The sequence below is a fragment of the Lagenorhynchus albirostris genome, chromosome X (assembly GCF_949774975.1).
Source record: "Lagenorhynchus albirostris chromosome X, mLagAlb1.1, whole genome shotgun sequence".
Taxonomy (NCBI): domain Eukaryota; kingdom Metazoa; phylum Chordata; class Mammalia; order Artiodactyla; family Delphinidae; genus Lagenorhynchus; species Lagenorhynchus albirostris.
In genome coordinates, this window is record NC_083116.1 from 2884390 (window position 1) to 2908017 (window position 23628).

Here is a 23628-nt window from a genome sequence, read left to right on the forward strand (position 1 = left end):
TGTCAAAATTGCTCTGAGAAAGCTGTGTTGGTACGCTGCTAAGCATATATTTTTGTAATAGGGACAGTGCGGGCACACTAATGGTCCCATTCCACCAACAGTCAGTGTCACACTGATCCCCACAGTGGCAGTTTCCCTGGGTCATTTTCCTCAGGACTGGCCTCGTTTATGCGCTCTCCCCGTTTGCCCCAGCAGTTGCCGCCCAAGGCCTGGAAGAGCAGTGCGCTGCAGCAGCCTCAGGCACACACACACATTGCAGCTTGTCGTCTTGGGTGAGTCTGAGTCTGGGGTGTTTCAGGTCTCCATGCAGGCACACTGACAGGTAGACCAGCAGACCAGTGGAGATGGCAATGTTGTGACTGTGAATTTGGGAGACCCTCTGCTGGTGTGAAATGCCAGTTGAAGGTGCTGCGGCTGGAACATTGTGACCTTGTGATGGGGTGGTCGCTCATCGCATCTGACGTGCAAGGTCCCAGCACAGGCATTGTGGGGGTGCCTCTGGCAGCAAGGGGAGGCCAGGAAGCTGGGGTGTTTGCCCTCCCCAAGGTCAGGGAGGACAGGAAATGGCCCCGGAGGAAATAATGCAGCTGCCTGGCCTGCCTGCTCCTACCAAGTCCTCCCCGAGGTGGGGCAGTGCAAGCCTGGACAGACGGGCCGGCTGGGACTACCACACTAGGATACAGGATTTGACACGCTCCCCAAATGGTCCCTCCACGCCAGTACAGGGGACATTTGGTGCCCGGGCCCGGGGCCCAAGATGCCGGCCTCTGCCCACCCACATGCCAGACATCTGTTACTGGATGGTGTGAACCCCTCAGCTCAGCTGCTGTCCACGCCCCTGCAGTGCCCTCCTAGGATGTAACAAGGGCAGGGCAGGTGTGCAGTGGTTAGCATGAGACCCTTGCCATGGGGTTCAGAGGGCCCACTCAGACAACAGTCAGCTCACAGGGGTCCTCGAGTCAGAGAGTGTGGTGAGAGTGTGGATGGCGGCCCTCTCCCCAGGCCCTCCAGGCTTTCTGGCCTCAGGGCGGTGGGTGAGCTGGGGGGCCTGGCAGGTAAACTGGGGGGCCTGGGGACAGGCTGAGGGCTGTGTCCCACAGAGCTCCAGAGCCCCCTCTACCACTGCCCACTGGCCAGGCTCAGGCCTTGAAGCAGCAGTGAACCTCTCCCCCATCCCCACCTCAGCAACGTAATGGTGGTGGCAGTCTCCATTCGTCACAGTCCATGGAAGCGTCAGATTCTCTCCAGTTTAAATAAAAGCCTGAGGGCCAGCTGGGTCCTGGGCGCCTGGCTCTGTCAGTGATGATGGCTGGGCAGGGTCCTGGGACCTGGCCCTGCAGGCACCACCAGCTGAGACCTGCCTTTTCAGCTGGGCCTGGGCACTAGTGGGAGGACCCAGACTGGGTGCTGGATGAACATTCCCAGACAGGGTGACCGGCCTGCAGAGTGCCCCCTCCTCTTAGCTAGGACCTGACCTCGGAGCCTTGGAACCTTGAACATGTAAATTGAGCGGTAATGACATTGCTTTGCTTATGGGATTTGTTAAAAGCTGCAAGGAGGCATGGAGACCAAAATAAATGCCTCCCCTTCCTTTTCTTGTCAGAACAGAGAATAACATTTATTTTGGTGGAGGTTTACAGGAACATCATGACCTGACCATGACCTGACCTCAAGAACAAAGGATCTGACACCAAGAAGTTTGCAACAACTAACCACATCCCTCCCTCACCTTTCCTATAAAAGGGCTTTGTGGAAAGCTTTTGGGGAGTTCGGGGTTTTTAAGGCGTGAGCCTCCCATCTCCTTGCATGGCCCTGCAATAATTCTTTCTCTGCTCCAGACTCCGATGTGTTTCAGTATTGTTTGGCGTCACTGCATTGGGCACACAGACTTGCGTTTGGTAACATTTTCACCAAAAAATAAAAAAACCCACCTCTGTACTACTTCATGATTATTAAAGAGATCTGGTTACATGTACCTGAGAGGTGCTGCAATGTCTTGTTTTGAGTATAAGGTTAAGGAGCTTTGTGAACTGAATTGGGGCCCACCTTGATCCAGCAATGTTTATTTGGCTGCATAATGTCTAATTTTACTCTCCAGGAGAATATGTCGTCATGACAACCCACTTCCATCTCAAGCGAAAAATTGGCTACTTTGTGATCCAGACCTACTTGCCATGTATCATGACTGTCATTCTGTCACAAGTGTCTTTCTGGCTCAACAGAGAGTCTGTCCCTGCCCGCACGGTCTTTGGTGAGTGTTGTTTTATGGAGAATGTGGCAGGGGCAGGGGTGAGGAAGGTGGAAGAACCATTACTGGAGTGAATGTGAGGAACACCTGAGCCCAGCATTAGTAACTAAGTCACTGGATCTTGGTGTTTCTAGCAACTGAATTCTTTAAAGGCAGTGGTAATAAGAGTGTTGGAGTATTAAGATTTACTGAAATGCTTCCTGTCTCAGTCAGGTTTGCTTCAGGAGCTGGAGAGGGACGGAGCCTTCAGTGAAAAGGAGAGGAAATTAGTGGGCAGAGCTGGAGAAAGTGAAGGGTGGGAAACTAAGCTGGCAACAGAGAAGTAGATCGGGGCTTTCTTATGACCCATTTTTTTTTATAGGACCATCTGACTTTGCTGCTTCTCCTCTAGCCTTTTGAAAGTATGAATTATCTGATATTCAGTAAGAGCTATACAGAGTTTGAAGGTTTTTAAAATAGTACTTAAAATTAGAGAAATTTTCTTCAATAGGAATTTACTGTTGTCTAGGAAGAGATTTGCATGTCATTAGCACTTTTCCCTGGGGGACTTAAAGCACATAAAACATTTTCTGCCTGTTTTTCCCACTGTAAGATTGTTTTTTAGGAGATAAACATTAATTAACTCTTTTAATCTACTAAACTGTCTCCATATACTTGGATACACTGAGTACTCACAAAGAAGACTTTTCTACCGATATTTCCTACTGATATCCCGAAGCTTTACTGTGTAGTTAGAGAGTAAATGATGTTGTTTCAGAAAGAAGAAGCATTTTAGGTCAGGTAGAAGAGGAGACAGTAGTGGAGGAAGAGAAATAATAACCTGTAAAGTAAGAAAAAAGAAAAAAAATTAGAAGGGTGTGATATCATGGAAGTCAAGAGAGGTGAGTGTTTCAAGAAGAAGGGAGTAATCCTCTGGGGTGAATTCTGTGTGTTTAGGTAAAATGTAGATAAAAACTGTTGGGTATCATGATATGCTTGGGTGCTAGTGATTTGAAAAGAACAGTTCTAGTGGAGTTGGGGGAGCAGAATCTATATAGGAGTAGATTAAAGATGCCCAATTATTGGAAATATTACAAACTAGATACCCTGAAAAATCTTCCTCTACAAAATCCTAAGAAAAGCAGATAAAATATAGAAAATACTCTTTTTTAATATCTGAACTCATAAGAAATGAAAGAAAATACTCAGTGGCCCAAATGGAAGAAGGAAGTGAAAACTGGAATGTTAATCACATGAGCTTATACTGTTGTAGCAGGAAAATGGATGGATAGATGGACTACTAGTCTTGGTAGATAAGAATTTGAGTTTTAAGGTTACACAAGAAAGACTTTTAGCCTGAGTGAAATTAAGGGTTAGAACTAGGGCTGTCGTAGGCTTAATAATGGCCCCCAGTGATACCCATGTCCTAATCTCTGGAATTTGTGAATGTTAGCTTAAAGGGCAAGAAGGACCCTACAGATCCGAACTAAGTTAAGGATTTTGAGATGGGGAGAATATCTTGCATTATCTCAAGCAACTTTAGTTGAGTGGGACAGACATTCATTATCAAAGAAGCATATTAGACTTTTAGAAGTGCTCAAAGGAAGTGAGGAGGGCAGTCACAAAAAGACTTTGTAGAAGAATCTTGAAAGAGAAGCACTGGGTGGCAGGCCTGGACCTCTTTTAAAATGCCAAACCTCTTTGTCCATCCATGAAGTGCACCAAATGCTTGATTGAGGGTCCTACCAGCTCTGACTAGCTAAGAGCTCTTCACAAGATGACAGTTTTAATTAAGCCTTAGAGACTAGAGTTCTAAACATCTCTACTGAGATATGGCACATAAATACTTGTGTTGCAATATAGTTCCCGCCATCCATGCTTTGGCACTGCTATAAATGTGCGAGTGTGGACAATTGCATTTGCTGATAACCATAAATGAGATAATTTGTTTCTTCTGTGAATCACTTCTTGCTCAGTGTGATCAGAGGGTTACTGAGCCTTAGATCCATTCTCAGAATTTACCAGGCTACAAATTCAGATAGTTTGTTATGAGGTGCTAGCTGTATGGCTAATTCCTGACAGGGCTTAAAATGTGTTTTTTCTAACTCTCTGCCTAGTTTGTGCAAAGGTGCTCCTTTAGAATCTGTCTGCTGAAACTGTATTAAGTCTTTTCCAGTCTGGATTTTCATTTATATAGTAAATATGTAAGTAAGGTACTCAAGGAATCAAGATATGAAAAGAGGGTCCAGAGGCTGCAGCACACATGGCTGTCTCTCTGGGTAGAGTTAATAGTTAATAGGCCATATCTGCTTGCTTCTCTGTGTAATATCTCTCACCCCATTACGACTACCTTCCATGCCCTACTTGACCCAGGCTCATGAGGGTCACATTCCCCGTCTTCTTGAGGAATCAGAAAGAGGTTCTGACTATTCCTTCTTCCTCAATTCTGGATGATTTTGGGTACACAACTGCACCATCAAAATTCTGGGAGAGACAGTAGGGAATATTCATAGATGGGGAGAAAAAGGCAAGGAGAGATTAAAGAAATTGCCCAAGATACAAAGCAAGTAAGTGGCAGAACTGAGGACTTCCTGCTTCTAGTGTAGATATTCAAGACTAGAATACTCTTGCTAACAATTATAAAATTACTATTGTTAAAATGTGATTATAATTAGACTACTATAATTAATTATATAATTATGGCAATACTATTGTTAATAACAAGAGTAAAAATAAGAGTGATGTTAATTATAGAAGCTGCTATTTATTGAGTGAGTACTCTGTGCCAGATATTGTGCTGTGGGCTTTATGAACATCATCTATCTCATTTGATTCCCCAACAAATCTCTGAGTCTGGTATCATCACACACATTTTACATATGACAAAACTTAGAGGGGTAAAACACCTTGTTCAAGGTCATATTACAAGTAAGTGGGATTGCCAGAATTTGAGTCTATTTCAGTTTGACTCTAAAGCTCATATTGTTAACCACAACACTATATAGCTCATATGTATATCTAATATATGAACAGATTAGAAATAAATTTTTAATAGAATTTAAAAGTGAATAAAAGAAAGCCTTAAATTTAGGTTAATAAACACCACCAAGAAAAAGAATCAATCCATTTAAAAGCAAGCTGTGGTTTGGCAAAACTCATAAGAAACAGATGTTAGAATAGTTTTAGTTGTTCACAAATTCAATAGGACCTAGACTGTGATGCAGCTGAAGAACAATTTTCCACAATAGTTTGTTGTGTTATTAGGAGAATAGTGTTCACAATAAGGGAAATGAAACTCCTACTAAGCTCAGACTATGTCCTGAGTCTTGGGCTCAGTTCTGGTCTGTTCAGAAGATAACTTACCAGAATGGGGAAGGAAGAGAAATGAAAGAAGGAACTGGCCATGTTCTGGAGATGAACAGACACACAAGGAACTATGGCCACCCTCTCCAACTCTCTGAAGTCCTGTCCCAGAAATGAAGAAGCAGACTTTTCTTTCTTGTGTCGCCAGAGAGAGCTCTGAGATCAGTCAGTGTGTCAGGAGTTAGAGAAAGGCAGGTTTCAGCTCATAAGGTAGATTTTTCTAATTAGAAAGCTCTCTTACAATGAAATAGGTTACCTACTTTTCAATGGAAATGTTTAAGCAGAGGTTAGAGGACAACTTTTAAGTGCTATACTGGAGATTCCTATTCCTGTGATAATTGGGATGGGGTGGTTACTAGGCAGAACCATTCTGTTTTGACATTCTCTGGTTTTTACTTTAAAGGGGCCATTTTGGGTGGGGTGTAGCTCCTCCTTTCAAGCAGGAAGTTGGTGATATCATCAGATATACTCTAAATGTCTTTCACTGGCAACTGGTTGTCATTTTCTCTCTCCCCAGGTGTCACCACTGTTCTCACCATGACCACCTTGAGTATCAGTGCCAGAAACTCCTTACCTAAAGTGGCATATGCGACGGCCATGGATTGGTTCATAGCCGTCTGTTATGCCTTTGTATTTTCTGCGCTGATTGAATTTGCCACTGTCAACTACTTCACAAAGCGGAGTTGGGCTTGGGAAGGCAAGAAGGTGCCAGAGGCCCTGGAAATGAAGGTAAGATACAGGAAGGGTGGGGGCTGGGAAGCACTCCCTGAGAGAACTGTATTGGAACCAGGAGTGGGCAGCCTGCAGCCTGTGGGAACTGGCCAGGGCTGTGTGCTATTCACTGGGGTCATCAATCCAATTCTCAACTGGAGTGCTTCTTGGCAGTGTGGAGTGTTTGCTGGGGGCAAAGAAAAGAGGGTAGGTATCATGGAGGGCTGATGTCTTGTGGTGAGGGATCAAACATAAGTGTGATACTGCTGAACCCAAGGGGAACCTGTTGTACCCAGAAGAGTGGACTTTATCTTCAACCCAGAAAACAGTCTCTAGGGCCACTTCTGCCCCTCACTTTTCCAGTATGTTCCCATTACCATCAAACAAAAGTGATCATCATTCCTTCTATGTCTTTGCTTATTTTTTACTCTCTACCTGGAATGTTCTTTTCTTATTTTCCTGCCTGATAAAGACCTGCTTAGTCTTTAAGACCCAGATGAAGTGCTATTTTCTCCATAGAATATTTCCAGAATCATGCAGATACCTTTAGCTTTTCTTGAGGTGGGGGGAGGGTGCTCATGATATTAAGAGCATTTATTTGTATTAGAGTTATTTGTCTGCTTCCTCACTAGACTGAACTTCTTGAGGGCAGGGGCTTGTCTGCATTCTTTCTAACTAGCTAGTATCCTTGCACAGCGTCTGACTCAGTAAAAGCTGAATAAATGTTAATTGGATTAGTGGATGGGAAGGAAGAAAAAAGAGAGAGAAAATGCCAGTAAACCACCTGGAATTGGTAAAAATAAAAACATGAATACAGTGAAATCAAGATTGTTGTCCTTGGCTACTTTAAAAGAGCTCAGATCTCTAGCTCTAGATGAAGACTAACCCAAGATGCTAAAAAGAACTGGCAGATATGGTCCCAGAACCATTCTAGTACTCTTTGAAGAATCATGGAGAAGAGAAAACATAATGAAGACTTTTCAAACCGGAGGAATAGATTCCATAGAATATAGACTGGTGAGTTGGAAAAATTTTAGAATAGATTTTAACTATTTATTTAGATAGAATTTATTAACTCCTTGCTATAAATTATGAAGAAATAACCAGTCCCTGTCATCTCCCAACTTTTATTTGTTATACTACTTTTTCTGCATTGTCAAGTTTTATAGCATTTACATGCTTTTATGCAGCCATAATTTCTATAGTTGCTTAGTCATAGTTTTACATTTACATAGGCTCTTTTCTCAAAATAGTCCTTTTATCCATTTTTTTTGTTCATTGCTTAGTTATCTCAAGGCTGTCCTCTGGAAGTTTCTTTAAGAAGGGTTCATGGGAACCATATTTCTTACCATCTTACATGTGTAAAATTATCTGTCATTTGTGTTTATACTTAAATTATATTTGGGCTGTTGTACAATTTGTGGGTCACATTCTCTTTCTCTGATGTCCACATAGACATTGGCTGCTATATTCAGTTCTAGCACTGAATGTTGGTGTGAAGAAATTTAAAACCTGCCTGAGAATCTCTCACATAATGGGGGAGGGGTGATTTTATGGCCTAGAAACCCATATGAATGTGTCTTTTATTTACAAATACCAGTTACTTTACAAGGATATATCTTTTTTTTTTTTTTTTTTGTGGTACGTGGGCCTCTCACTGTTGTGGCCTCTCCCGTTGTGGAGCACAGGCTCCGGACGCGCAGGCTCAGCAGCCATGGCTCACGGACCCAGCCGCTCTGCGGCATGTGGGATCTTCCCGGACCGGGGCACAAACCCGTGTCCCCTGCATTGGCAGGCGGACGCTCAACCACTGCGCCACCAGGGAAGCCCTACAAGGATATATCTTGATCTATCTTTATGAATTTTTCCTAGGACAGCATGTTGCCCTTTAAGCCTATGGATTCACAAGTGTCTTTGTTTCAGGAAAGCTTTCCTGAAACATATCTTTGATCTGTTATCTTCCTAGAAGTGCAGATTATACATATAATAGAACTTTGTCCTCCATATCTACCATTTTTCTCTAGTAATTTGTAACTGTTATTTTCCATTTCATTTTTCTCATTTTTCTCAAGTGTGTCTTCCATGTCTCTGAACATTTTCACCCATGCCTATTCTCCTTCATTTCTATAGCAGTATTATTTTTCCTTATATTCATTTTATGATTTCTGCTGACTTAGCTTTTCATGTATTCTATGTTTGTTTTGTGTGTTGTTACACAGTCCTTTATTGGTTATTTCTTCTCCTTGTAACATATTTTGCATCAATACCATATTATTGTTTTTCAATTGTTACTTGAAGTTGTATTAGAGGAGTTCTTTACTAGCACTGCTATGTGTGAAAGTATCATTTTGGGGAGGGACTGAGAGAATGAGTAGGATGGTAGTGAGTAGTTGAGAGTATGTAGTTGAAAGTGAGTAGTTTGACCATGATCTGTTATCTATATAAATTCTTATAAATAACTCACAAGAAAGTCCTCTATGTATGGTGTAGTGTGTGTGTGTGTGTGTGTGAGAGTGTGTGCACGCGCATATGTGTAGTATTGTATCCTCTAATTTTTCCAGTCTCTACCTCCTCTCTACTCTGTGGTGGTCAAACAGTATTCCAGGATGTTCTCACTACCAGCCTTAAAACCATTTTGTTTCAAAACAAGGGTCATTTGTTTTCTCACTCAGGTCCTGCCACCCACCTTTAGGACTCTATTCTTGGCCTGAAATCCAGAACAGTAGGCATCCTCAGTGTCTTCTTCATCCTGATACAATTTTTAGTGCATTTGTGTCTTCTTCACCCTGATACAATTTTTACTGCATTTGGGAGCCCTTACTTTTTGGGATGAGAAAATGCTTTCAATTTTCATCAAAGGTAGAGTTTTGGTTTCTATATCTCATTTTTCTTATAATTTTGATTGGTTACAGAGAAGAAAAGGGAGCAAAGATGTCCTTACTCTGACATATTAAACTGAAAATTCCCTAGAATATATTATTATACAGATGTTTTAAGAGCAGTTAGCACTAACTATTGATAGCCAGCCTGAGTTCACTAAGAAGAAATTATGCCAAACTAACCTTAAGAAAATTCATGAAAAGACATCTGACTAACTTTTTAAAATTATGTCTTCATGAAGAAGAAACAGCAGTAGAAAAAGTAATACAATTATGCTGATGTAGTTGGTTGATCAACTGAAATCAAATATAATTCATTGATGGAGGGTCATCAACCTGAATGGACGTTCCTGTGATAAGCCACAGGGCTTTGTCCTTGACCCTTCCCTCTTAAATGCTGTCATCTGTGACTTAAATGAAGATATAGAATGTAGGAGATTCAAATTTGTAAACTGGCATTAATGAAGAGGAGTATCTTCTGAATTAGAATCAAAGAGAATTTCTGAAGTTTGAAAGAACAGGCTGAAATCAACAGATTAACATTTTATTTTCTTTTTAAATTTTTTTATGGGACCATAATTGCTTTACAATGTTGTGTTAGTTTCTGCTGTACAATGAAGTGAATCAGTCACATGTATACATATATGCCCTCCCTCTTGGACCTCCCTCCCACTTAACCCCCCATCCCACCCATCTTGGTCATCACAGAGCACCAAGCTGAGCTTCCTGTGCTTTATAGCAGGTTCCGATTAGCTAACTATTTTATACGTGGTAGTGTATATATTCTTACACATAGATTCTAAAAAAGTTAGTTCTAGGATAAAAAAACTTAACAAAAATTGTATATTATAAATAAGATGCTGGGATATAGGAAAATGGCAAATTTAATATAAGCCATCCATGTGGTATAACTCTTGAGAAGCCAAATTTTGTTTGAGTCTGAGTTAGAAGTTACCTAGACCAAGTGAGATGATAAGCCCCTTTTATTCTGTACAGGTTGGACCATGTTTAAAATATGCTGTTCCAGTTTGGTTACTACAGTGGAGAAGGGACAAATGCATTAAGGGGATGATGATTGCTAATTTCAGATATCTGAAAGGCAGTCATGGATACCTTGTGAAAAATATGGTAGACTTTTTTTTGTGACTGGGAAGAGATGCAGTGGTGGTTTGAAGGTACAGAGAGCACTAGAATAGATTAAGAAACTGTAAATGTAGATGTCAAAAATGATAACTGTTTCTCTAATTCCAAGGAGTACTGAAAATGAAAAAAAGAGAACAAAAAGAATGATCTAAAAGTCTTCTGCAAAGATGGTGATCTCAGTCGTCCTCCTTAGTCCCTCTCCGTGGTCAATCTATTTAAGTTATTGAAAGGATGTTGATTATGAGATTTGAAAAAAAACCAATGGAATGTGTAAAAATGGATCTCTAATGTGAGGGTGCTGTGCTTTGTCTACACTGCTACAATATGAATGAACTAACAGTGAGAACCACTGACCCACAGGACAAAAAAATGAAGTGCATTAAAAGTAAAAATAGTGAAATTTAATCATAACTTATTCTGCTTTTTTCCTTCTTTAAAGAGACATATTAAACCTTATTTGCCTCACAAAGCTAGAATGGGTGAGCACAAAACTGTTTAAAACTAATAAAAATGATTCAAAAATCTATTTCTGATCTGTACTATGATCAAGGATTAGATAAAATGTGAGGGGAAAGATAAAGGAAAGGAAAAGAAGGGGTAGGTAGGAACAAAAATTCATTTTCAAATGAAGACAAATGACTAACGACTACCTTATAATAGCACTCTGCAAAATAGATGAATTCTGGGCTTCTGAGGAACAACTACATGTTTTATCACTGCTTCCTTTAAAAATTCCATTAAAATGAGGGTAAAGAAATAAAATAGGTTTAAACCCACAAGTACCAGGAGATCTGGAGAAGGATTTCAGTCAGACAAGAGACTGTAATGCATTTTTCAAGAAAAATGAATGGGGAAAGAGAGAATAAGAACTGATTTATCAAGCTGGAGTAAGATAGAACCCCAGAGAAACTCAGTATTCAAGGTGCTTGGTACAGCAGACAGTAAATCATGGGGCTGCAATTAGGGGGATTGGCTAAAAGTCTGTGTACAAAGTAGTCAAGACCCCAGAGCCTGCCCAACATGTAAAATGTCTACAGCCAGATGTATACTTTCCTGAAGAACAGCAGAAGCTTCTCTTCTAAAGAAGCTGAATGTCTCCAGAGAAAAGACCTCTACATAGTGACATTTTGGAGTACCCCATAAAATGACCTCCTTCCAAATAATCTTCTTAAATCATAGTTTGCAAATCAGCAAGCCCAGCTCAGGTACACTGAGCATACAGACATCTTTTATGTTGCCAAATAAAACTGGGATACCAAGGATTACCAAAGTGAAATTTTCAACGTGAAAAAGAAAAGATTAAAAAAAACAAAAACAAAACTCATCTTGGCAGGAACAGAGATAATTCAGGGAATTAAAGAGAATTTAAGAAAAACAAAAGTAAATTTTATCTTATAGTTGTAAATACATACATAAAATAAGAATAGGATGCTAATATAAAAGGAAATCAGAGAATAAAGAAGAGCTTTTGAAATGAAAAATAACTGCCAAAATAAAAATTTCAATAGAGAGGTGGGAAAATAAACTGAAGAGAATCTCCCTACAAGTAGGGTAAAAAGGAACTAAATGGAGAATGTAAAAGAAAAGGTTAAGGGGCTTAGAGATGAATCCAGAAAATTCATCCAACTCAGAAGCTGCAGAATGAGTGAACAGAGAAACGAGAGCAAAGGAAATTAACAAAGAACAAGACATCTTTACAAATGGAAAGATATAAGCATCCAGATTGAAACTGTCCCCATAGGCCCACGTAAAGTGACATCATCTTGCAATTTTAGAAAACCAGGGATAAATGATAGTCTAAAGAGATTCTAGAAAGACAGTAAATGTTATCTACAAAGAAATGATTAGCAGAATGGCATCAGACTTCTCAGCTACATTGGATGCTGAAAGACAGTGGAGCTGTAAACCCTAAATCTGAGGATTTGAATCCTATGCCTAGCCAAAGTATCACTTAAGTGAAAAGGTAGAGTAGTTATTTTCAGACCTGCAGGAACTCAGAAATGTCACTTCCCATGCATTCCACCTTAGGAAAATACTGGAGGATATGTTCTACTAAAACAAGAGAACAGAACAAAAAAGGGAACGACATTGGATCCAGAGAAAAGGGTACCCTACAGAGGAGATAGATGAAGGGAATACGTAAGATGAAATCTATGCAGCAAGCGCACCTGGAGAGGAACCAGTGCAGTTTGTAGCAAGAGGTTAGAGGTATTTATATAGTCATTTATAATGATATGATTTATTATTGATTGAACTAAAAATATTGTTATAATTGTATTGGAAAATGGAGGAAGGGTTGCATAAGTGAGGTAAATCATTATCATGAAAAGATGAATGGTTATGTGCAAAACAGATAGCAGTATAAGCATATTATTTAGAAATATATAAATAACTGTTAGAAGTATCAGCTAAGAGAATTAAAAATAATTATGAATTGCTGGACAAGGTTGGGATACATGGGGATAAGACTTTCCTGGTTTTCATTCTAAGTCTTTACATTTATTTTTTTTTAACTAGGTGCATTATTACCTTGATTCAATTTTTTGAAAATTAAGAATACTCGAAGCAAATTAAGAGGAAGAAATAAACCTCTGCTTTTAAAAAGAAGACAGTTATTATTCTTAGAACTGCTTTTAAAGTATTCATAAATTCTTACCTAAATTTTGGAAACACAGTAATTCTTATGTTTTTTTTCTTATTTTCAGGTAAGTATATTTGAATGCTCTAGAATAATATTTTATCTTATTTTACATTAGAGAAAATGCTCAACTTCCATCCATAGTTTGGAAAAGTTTAGTTTCTTATCATTAATGGCTTTTAAAAATTTGTCTGATATGAGAATTGCTACTCCAGCTTTCTTTTGATTTCCATTTGTATGGAGTATCTTTTTCCATCCCCTCACTTTCAGTCTGTATGTATCCCTAGGTCTGAAGTGGGTCTCTTGTAGACAGAATATATATGGGTCTTGCTTTTGTATCCATTCAGCCAGTCCATGTCTTTTGGTGGAAGCATTTAATCCATTTACATTTAAGGTAATTATTGATATGTATGTTCCTATTACCATTTTCTTAATTGTTTTGGGTTTGTTATTGTAGGTCTTTTCCTTCTCTTGTGTTTCCTGCCTAGAGAAGTTCCTTTAGCATATGTTGTAAAGCTGGTTTGGTGGTGCTGAATTCTCTTAGCTTCTGCTTGTCTGTAAAGGTTTTAATTTCTCTGTCAAGTCTGAATGAGATCCCTGCTGGGTAGAGTAATCTTGGTTGTAGGTTTTTCCCTTTCATCACTTTAAATATGTCCTGCCACTCCCTTCTGGCTTATAGAGTTTCTGCTGAAAGATCAGCTGTTAACCTTATGGGAATTCCCTTGTATGTTATTTGTTGTTTTTCCCTTGCTGCTTTTAATATTTTTTCTTGTATTTAATTTTTGATAGTTTGATTAATATGTGTCTTGGCATGTTTCTCCTTGGATTTATCCTGTATGGGACTCTCTGCACTTCCTGGACTTGATTGACTATTTCCTTTCCCATATTAGGGAAGTTTTCAACTCTAATCTCTTCAAATATTTTCTCAGTCCCTTTCTTTTTCTCTTCTTCTTCTGGGACCTCTATAATTCGAATGTTGGTGTATTTAATGTTGTCCCAGTAAGTGAGAAAGAGAAAAACAAATACCACATGCTAACACATATATATGGAATCTAAAAAAAAAAAGGTTCTGAAGAACCTACGGGCAGGACAGGAATAAAGATGCAGACGTAGAGAATGGACTTGAGGACACGGGGAGGGGGAAGGGTAATCTCGAATGAACTGAGAGAGTGGCATGGACTTATAAATACTACCAAATGTAAAATAGATAGCTAGTGGGAAGCAGCCACATAGCACAGGGAAATCAGCTCCGTGCTTTGTGACCACCTAGAGGGGTGGGATAGGGAGCGTCGGAGGGACGGAGATGCAAGAGGGAAGAGATATGGGAACACATGTATATGTATAGCTGATTCACTTTGTTATAAAGCAGAAACTAACACACCATTGTAAAGCAATTATACTACAATAAAGATGTTTAAAAAAATTGGGGGCATTCCTATAAAAATAGCCACAAATTGAGTCACCACTTGATATTTTCTCTCTGGGGTGAATGATATTCACTGTGGGTTAACTTGTATTCATAAACTGGTGGCCTTCCCACCCTTTTCTAAAGTAGGTGTAAATGCCCTGACAATAGTCATACTCTATCCCTGGTGAATCGATTGAAACAGAAACAAACAGGTGGATCAGCCAAGATGGTATAGTAGAAAGACCCTGAGCTCAACTCCTCTCATGGACACACCAAAATCACAACTATTTGCAGAAAAACCATTGATGAAAAAGACTGGAATGTACCAGAAAAGATCTTCTACAACTAATGTATGAAGAAGGAACCAAACAAGATGGACAGGAGGGGTGGAGTCGCAATATAGGCAAGTTCCATAAACCCATGTGGACAATCCACAAACAGGAGGATAAGTACCATTGCAGAGGTTCTCCCCAAGGAGAGAGGGGTCTGACCCTATGTTGGGCTCCATAGCTTGTGGGTCATATACTGGGAAAACGAGCCCCCAGAGCATTTGGCTTTGAAAACCAGCAGGGCTCACTCTCGAGAGTCCCAGAGAGCTGTGGGAAGTAGAAACTGTACTCTTAAAGGGTGTACACAAACTCTCACATGCTCCGGGATCCAGGGCAGAAGCAGTAATAGGAGCCTGGGTCAGAGCTACCTACTGATCTGGAGAGTCTCCCAGAGAGGTAGGAGGCAACTGCAGCTCACTCCGGGGACACAGACACTGGTGGCAGCCATTTGGGGAGCTGATTCTACCAAGAGGACACTGGTGCTGGTAAGCACCATTGTGAAATCCTCCCTCTAGCTTATAAGCCTCAGGACCCATCCCTGCCTGTAGGCAAAAGTGCTGAGACACCTCATGCCAAGCAACTAACTGGGCATGGGCACAGCCCCACCCACCAACAGACAGGCTGCCTTAAGATCCCCTGAGCCCACAGCTGCCCCTGGACATGGCCCTGTCCACCAGAGGGCACAGGATCTGCCCCACAAACCAGTGTGCAGGCACCAGACCAGGGACCTCCATCCAGAGACCCTGGGACTCAGCTTCACCCACCAGTGGGCAGGCACCAGCCTCAGAACCCCCCAGGCTCTGGCCTCACTCTCCAGTGAGCCTGCTCTAGCCCTGGGACCAGCCTCACCCACCAGCAGACAAAAACAATTAACAAAATGGTAATAAGAACATACATATCAATAATTACTTTAAATGTAAATGGACTAAATGATACAATCAAAAGAGACAGAGTAGCTGAATGGATAAAAAAACAAGACCCATATATATACTGCCTACAGGAGACACACTTCAGATCTAAAGACACACACACAGACTGAGGGGATGGAAAAAAAGTATTCCATGCAAATGGAAGTGAAAAGAAAGCCAGTGTAGCAATACTTATATCAGACAAAATAGACTTTAATAAAGACAGATAGAGGAGATGAGGAAGGATATTACATAATGGTCAAGGGATCAATCCAAAAAGAAGATATAATAATTGTAAATATATATATGCACCCAACATAGGAGCACCTAAATACATAAAGCAAATATTAACAGACATAGAGGGAGAAATTGACAGTAACACAATAATAGTAGGGGACTTTAACACCCCACTTACATCAACAGGCAGATCATCCAGACAGAAAATTAATAGGGAAACACTGGTCTTAAATGACACATTAGACCAGATGGATTTAATTGATATTTATAGGTCATTTCATCTGAAAGCAACAGAATATACATTCTTTTCAAGTGCACATGGGACATTTTCCAGGAGGGATAACATGCTAGGCCACAAAACAAGCCTCTGTAAATTTAGGAAAATTGAAATCATATCAAGCATCTTTTCTGACCGTAACACCATGTGAGCAGGAACCAAGCACACACACACAAAAAAACCCTACAAAACACACAAACATATGGAGGCTAAAATATATGCTACTAAACAACCAATGAATCACTGAAGAAATCAAAGAGGAAATTTAAAAATACCTGGAGACAAATGAAAATGAAATCACAGTGATCCAAAATCTTTGGGATACAGCAGAAGCAGTTCTAAGAGGGATGTTTATAGTAATACAAGCTTACCTCAGGAAACAAAAAAATCTCAAATAAAGAACCTCATCTTACATTTAAAGAAGATAGAAAAAGAAGAACAAACAAAACCCTAAGTTAGTAGCAGGAAGGAAATCATAAAGATCCGAGCAAAAGTAAATGAAATAGAGACTAAAAAAACAATAGAAAAGATCGATGAAACTATAAGTTGGTTCTTCGAAGAGATAAACAAAATTGATAAACCATAGATAGTATCTGAGTCTCATCCGCTCTTTCCTTAGCTGTGATCTGGCCCCAGGTACCTCCCCACATATGCTCTGGATATCTCCCACCCTCTCAGTAAACTGGTGCCAGTGATTACTTCTCTTCCACCTGCATTTTCTCCCCTTTCTATTGGCTTACTGACCTCTTCCTGATCCAGCATGCTCCCTTCCTCTTTTGAATTCACTTGACTCAGCATTTGTGCCTTTCTGTGTACTTCTTATGTTCTCCCTTATATTTTAGTTCTCTCTTATTTTAATTACTGTTCCTCATTAGACAGCCTAAAATTTACCATCTTAACCAATTTTAATAAGTATGTTCACAATGTACAGCCAACTTCCAGAACTTTTTCATCTTGCAAAACTGAAACTCTGTCCCCATGAAACCAGAAATTCCCATTCTCCCCTCCAGTCTCCCCCTGGCAACCACCATTCTACTTTCTGTCTCTATGAATCTGACTTCTCTCAGTGCCTCATATAAGTGGGATCACAGTATTTGTCTTTTTGTGACTGGCTTATTTCATGTAGCATAACGTCCTTAAGGTTCATTCATGTAACCTGTGTCAGGATTTCCTTCCTTTTTAAGGCTGAATAATATCCCACTGTATGGATGGACTTTCATTGCATTCATCTTTTGGCTATTGAGAATTATGCTGCTATGAACATGGGTGTACAAGTATCTCTTTAAGACCTTGCTTTAAATTTGCAGGGTATATACCCCAAAGTGGAATTGCTGGGTCATATTTTAATTCTATTTTTAATTTTTTGAGGATCTGACATACCATTTTTCATAGCGTCTGTACCATTTTACATTCCCAACAGTAAACAAGGGTTCAAATTTCTCCATATCCTTGTCTACACTTGTTATTTTCTTTTTTTATTTTATTGCTCTTATTGTTGATAGTAGGCACCCTAATGGGTGTAAGGTGGTATCTCACTGTGGTTTTGATTTGCATTTCCCTTATGACCAGTGATATTAAGGATCTTTTCACATGCTTATTAGCCAATTCTATATCTTCTTTGGAGAAGAAGATGTTTGAAGTCTATTCAAGTCCTTTGCCATTTAAAAAATTGGGTTGTTTGCACTTAAAAATTGGGTCTTTGTCTGATTTGTCTTTTAGTCCAACATAGCATATATTCCATTACTTTGCCCCACTTCTGAAAACTGGGGTTCAGGAAAACTGGATGAATGTTACAGGGTTAACACAGAGTCACAGGACCATATCTGCATATACTCTGAGGTCCTGGTGGTCTCGGGTACATTCAGGGCTTCAACTAACTCTCTAATTAGCACTTCTGGAAATAATAAACATGAGTGCCATCTGAGAAAAACTCATGAGTTGGACATGCATTGATCCATAAACGTTTTCATTACCTCATTCCAAAATCCACATGAGGTGGCCTTCTAGAAAGAAAAGTGTCCTTGTCCTCAGGTCAAAATGCTTGGAGGAATTTGGAAGAGTCAATTTCATTTTGGTGGTATGGGAATTACTCCAGGATGAACTATAGAGATATGCTGTCTGTATAGGAGAGGTCAAGACTCAGGAGGAAAAAACTAGAAATCACATCAAGAATCTTTATTTGGGGGGTCATTTTTCATTCTGTAAACATCTATCATGTAGCTAAGAGCCTGGCATTGGCTAAGGAGGTAAGAACAGAATTGCATCTTGGTCAAAGTTAAGTCACTAGTTTGTATCTATCAAATTCCAGGGCATAGAGAATTATTAGAAAACTAGATGCAGAAATGGGAATTATTAACCATTAATCTCTGCCTCCTGCTTCTGTCTTCTCAGCACTACAACTTTGGCTTTGATTTCCCTTCTTTGACAATTTAGGTAAAAATTATAGTGGCTGATTAAAATGTGCCATGATGGAAAGGGCAAGGGAAATTAAAAGGTAATTTTCTTTTATTACTTAAAAAATCTGCGATTAAGTCAACTGCTGCTTCTCCACCTATAGAACACAAAGTGCCTACAGAGCTAAATAAAGTGTTTGCTGTTCAGAATGATTATTTCAGAGACTTGGTTGTAACCAGCTAATAAGATGACTAAATGAAATAATATATGTGAGTGTGAAAGCTTCTAGCAAAGTCAGGGTAGTGGTTTTTTTCTTTCCATTTTTTTCCTTTTTTTCTTGTGTACCCATGGAAAAAAAAAAGAGATTACTAAGCAAATTAATAAGTAAGCAGGCAAACAAGTGAAGTGCTCCTTTATTTAATAGCAGAGGCATTTAGCAGCAGGACTGTATTCACAATGAATTTGCTAATTATAAATGAGTCCCATGCAGTATTTAAAGCATTTACGCAGTTCTTAGAAGCCTTAGAGTTCTGTCCCCCTCCACTTGTAGCAATGTGACTACAATCCTCAAGGAGAAAGAACAGTATTGCTTTTTAAATGTCCATTAGTCAGACTGCTCATTTACTTAAACCAGCACCCCCTTTTTTGTTCCCCTTCCCCTCCCTGATGAAAACCCTGAAGCCAGCACAGGCAGGCCTTTACCATGCACACTGTCATCCAACTACAGCAAACTACTTGTCATCCCTCAAATAAGCAGTGCCTTTGGCCTATGCACTGACCTTTGCTACATCTTCATCTGGTGAGCTCCTGCTCATCTTTTGCAACCCAGCTCACCATCCTCATTGCCTTCTCTGAGCCACCTTTTCCAGCACCTGTAGGTACTTTGCCCCTCCCTCTACTGAATTCCCATCACACTTTGTTCATATCTCTTAGAACTCTTATCACATTATATGGCAATGATGTGTTCACAAGGCTCTCTCCCTTGCTGGACTGTAAACTCCTAGAAAACAGGGACTGAACTTTTAACCTTCCTACGTATCCCTAAACACCTAGCATAGTTCTTGGCCCAGTAAATATTCAGTAAATATTGGGCAGAAGTTATTATTAGGATCAGGAAGATAAATGGCAGTGTGGTCTAAAGAAAAAAAAACGATAAAAATGGTGGGAACTCTGAAGTAAAGAAGTAAAGAAATAGAAATAGATTAGGAGAAAGGGGGTCAGTAAGAGAGGGTGGGAGTAGAGAAACCTAGGAAGGAAACAACTAGGAAGTAAAGAAGTAAAACAGATGATGGGAAGCAAAGTAACATTAAGGGAACAATGTGAGGTGTGTGAAATCAGGGCAACATAATTAGTTGTCACTTTTTGTCAAATACTCCTGGGTATTTTCGAAGCTCATCTAGCTCCACTTTTCCCTAGAAACAAAGAGAGATGGAAGGAAGAAAAGGCCAGAGAGGGAAGTGAGGCAATAAACACTATGAGCTCAGCACTCAGACTATGACCTCAGCCACTGTCTTTGTCCTCCCCTGTTCCTCAGCCTCTCAGCCTCTCTCTTCTGATCCAGGCCTGAGCTTTGTCTTCTTTTCTCTTTTCTACATGGAAGGTCCATGTATACACAAGTCATATATATGAGAACAAATGGGCACATGTGTCTATGTTTGTTTACTGAGTTTTTTTATAATCTGGAAAAAGAAAACAAAGTGTAGTGTCATAGCAAGCCCCCAGCATCCCTGCCTTTGTTGTGTCAGAGGGAAGCATTTGCATAACTCCCTGGGAAGGCTGTGGCTCCTGCCTGCAGCCTTGCAAGAGTGGACATTTACAGTGCATGAAGGGTGAGATACTGTTATAATGATGCATGTAAACATGCTATAGTATTTATGTGTCTTTAAGACGAAATGACTTTCAGACTCACCAAGCTCTCTTCCTCACAGGAGATGTGCCACTTGATGGTTGAAGCCTTTTGGAGTTATGTCTCGGGTAACCAAAAAGTGTCTCATACTTATAGAAAGCAGTACAGTGCAGCCCTGGATAAAAGTTGACAGCCCAGGTGGCTAGTGTGGGCTCTGCCACTCAGTCTGAGGCTGAGTTTTCTCATCTGTCAAATGGGAGTAATCTCACACACTTACCTCACATGATTACTGTGAGGATCAAATCACATTATTGTACAGGACCCTACATGTGACCAAGATTTCACAGTTTTCCAGTTATTTATGCCACCAATTTTTAATCTGACCCTCTCAACAACCCTGAAAAATATTTTGATCCTCATTTTACAGAAGAAGAAACTAAAGCTCTAAGAGAAGTGACTTGGCCAAAGCCACATAGCTAGTAAACCAGGATGTTGCAAATTTTCTGTTTTCAAACTCGTCTTCAATTATCCCCAGACACAAACCTGGCTACTCAGTGCTATTGGCTTCATAGCCCCTCTTTCCTAACTTCCCTCATGGTGCCTCCTCCCCACAGCCTCTGAAGGTGTTCTGTATAATGGATTAATTAGCTTTTGTTTTGTTCCCCCCCTTCTCCCCTACTTTTTCTGGCCCCTAGAAGAAAACACCAGCAGTCCCGACAAAGAAAACCAGCACCACCTTCAACATCGTGGGGACCACCTATCCCATCAACCTGGCCAAGGACACTGAGTTCTCCACCATCTCCAAGGGCGCTGCTCCTAGTGCCTCCTCAACCCCGACAATCATTGCTTCACCCAAGACCACCTACGTGCAGGATATCCCAACTGAGACCAAGACCTACAACAGTGTCAGCAAGGTTGACAAAATTTCCCGCATCATTTTCCCTGTGCTCTTTGCCATTTTCAATCTGGTCTATTGGGCCACATATGTCAACCGGGAGTCAGCTATCAAGGGCATGATCCGCAAACAGTAGATATTGGCGGTGCCGCAACCAGAGCACTGTACACCCTAGGAAGTGTCCATGCACCCAAACCCCAGGGCTCCCCTTCATGTGTTTCAGGATTCTTCTTTTTTAACCTTCTTACCAAGCCATGACTCTCAATTAATATTTATGAATCTCAATGAAGAAACAATAACAACAGAAAAAATTACTTTTCCCCATTGCTGAGTATATCCTCATTGGAGCCAAACACTGCCATTTGTCCAGTTGCTCATCTTAATCTGCCAGTCTCCCTCAGCTGAGGGCACAGCATGTATTTTATTGCACTCTGCCCACTAAAGAAAGAACAGGAGACTCTATGGCCTGTAGTGAGAGCCTTGGCTATTTGAAAGTTCCAGACTAAGGATGATTGTTGACTGGTCCAGATCAGATGATTCTGACTCACTAGGGAGCCAGGCTGCGTCCCATGTGGTCCTGCCTGCCACCTCCCCTGCCCACAGCAGGGCCCACTAGGCATAAGTACTGATAACAAAGGCAGGAGCCAGTGCTAATCTCTGAACATGGCCCACAACCCCTTTATTGGCTTGGAGGTTAATGTGGACAGTTAAGGCTTACCACTGTCTACCATGTATGGCCAAAACAGATAGAACAAACTGGGCCAGCCTGGCACCAACATGGCTGATGACCTGCCATGTCTAGCCCCTCAGGAAAATAGTACCCTCTTTGGTATACCTCTCCTCCAGAAAGCCCTTTTCTCTCAAGCCCTTTGAACCCCTTGCAGCCAGCTGGACACTGCTTAGCTTGGACTCATTACTGCCTGCAAACTCTTTAGGAAAAGGATCAAGTAATTTTTAAAATTTATACTAAAAAGGGACATATAGAACAAATTCTAGATCAAATGCCTAAATTTTTAAAAACATTAGAGAGACAGGAAAGTCACCTCCCTGCCAAGGCAGCTAGTCAAATACTGGATGGAGTAAGCGATTTGGGCTGGATGGTAGTTGAGGCTTGAAATCTGGCTCAAAAAAGAGGGCTACTGGCAGGTGAAAATCAAATTCTTCCTTCCACACCCTTCACACTCCAAACCGTAGGCCAAGCCCAAGAACTTTGCTCCTGCTGTGTCAGGGACCTCTGGTCCTCTGTTGATGCCAATTTTAAGAGGGATGAATTGGAGTTTAGTTGACTTTTGAGTCAACTAAATTATTAACCTTATTATCAGTTTGATAACATATTATTTAGGGGATTTGATCTCATTTGTTCTTAATATGAGTAAAAGGGACAGTCATAATTGTAAAATATTTATAAGGTAGATAAACTCAGTTTCATGTATTTGAATGACTTGCCTAGGCTCCTTACAAGTGTCTGTAATAGAGAACTGTCACGTGACCCTTTCCAAAGGCCAAAATGAAGACAGGGCTGAGAATCCAGGTCCACCTTGATCTCAGAATCAGCACAGTCTCAACAGGCATGCTGCGTCCTGAATGCAGTTTGGTTGGACACCAAAAAGATTTTTAGAAAGTCACAGTGTGTCACCCAAGGAGACCACTTCTAATAGTCATGGCTCAAGGAAATGAGATTAAGATGGCAGCCCCAGCCATTAGTCCAAAGTATCCTAGAACCCCTAAGTAACACCACAGAGAGCACCAAAAGGAGATTCTCCCTGCCTACTCCCTGATCAATGCTCCTAAGGGGTCTATCATTAGCTGCTGGTTGCCTTTTCACCCATCCTTCCCCCATCCTCTGCTTCCTTGCCATTGCTGGGATAATGCATGCCAGTCCCATTATTCCTAAGACTGTGTCTGTATGTAAGTTCATGACTAAAAGAGTGTAGTGTCGTGGATATGTGGGGATGGGGGGTGGGATGGGGGGGTGGGGTGTGTGGGACTGTTAATGATTGTCCTGTTAATGATCATCTTAAGGAATTTAGAATGGAAGCCTGACCTTTGCCTCTCTGTAGAAATTGTGTTTCCAAATGCTTTGGTGCAATGTTTAGCGGCTGTTTATTAAACTCTTTCTGAATTGTACTCACTCGGGCTAGAGAACTTTTTTTGGTCACTCAGGCAGTACTCTGTTTTTGGCTTTCACTCCTATTCTCATGCCATCCTTACTTCTTAACACCATTGGAATATGCTGGAGAAAAGGTATCCCAAGAGCAAGAGACCTATTACAGTAATCCAAAATGGAACCCATGTGAAAACAGCTTTGATTGACTCAGGGGTCTCATTACCCAATATGACAGAGAAGGAAACACTTGTATTGCTTCCTCCACT

General features: G+C 40.7%; 1 protein-coding gene across 1 annotated transcript in view; it reads left to right on the plus strand.

Annotated features, from left to right (window-relative positions):
• The window catches only part of GABRA3 (gamma-aminobutyric acid type A receptor subunit alpha3), a 153559-nt gene extending 131302 nt beyond the window's left edge, over positions 1 to 22257 (plus strand). Inside the window, exons 7-9 of the mRNA XM_060137405.1 lie at positions 2099 to 2251; positions 6108 to 6319; positions 21056 to 22257. Coding sequence (XP_059993388.1) covers positions 2099 to 2251; positions 6108 to 6319; positions 21056 to 21391 — 701 coding nt within the window. The 3' untranslated portion in view covers positions 21392 to 22257. The remainder of the gene's footprint in view (positions 1 to 2098; positions 2252 to 6107; positions 6320 to 21055) is intronic.
• Positions 22258 to 23628: the final 1371 nt, after the last annotated feature.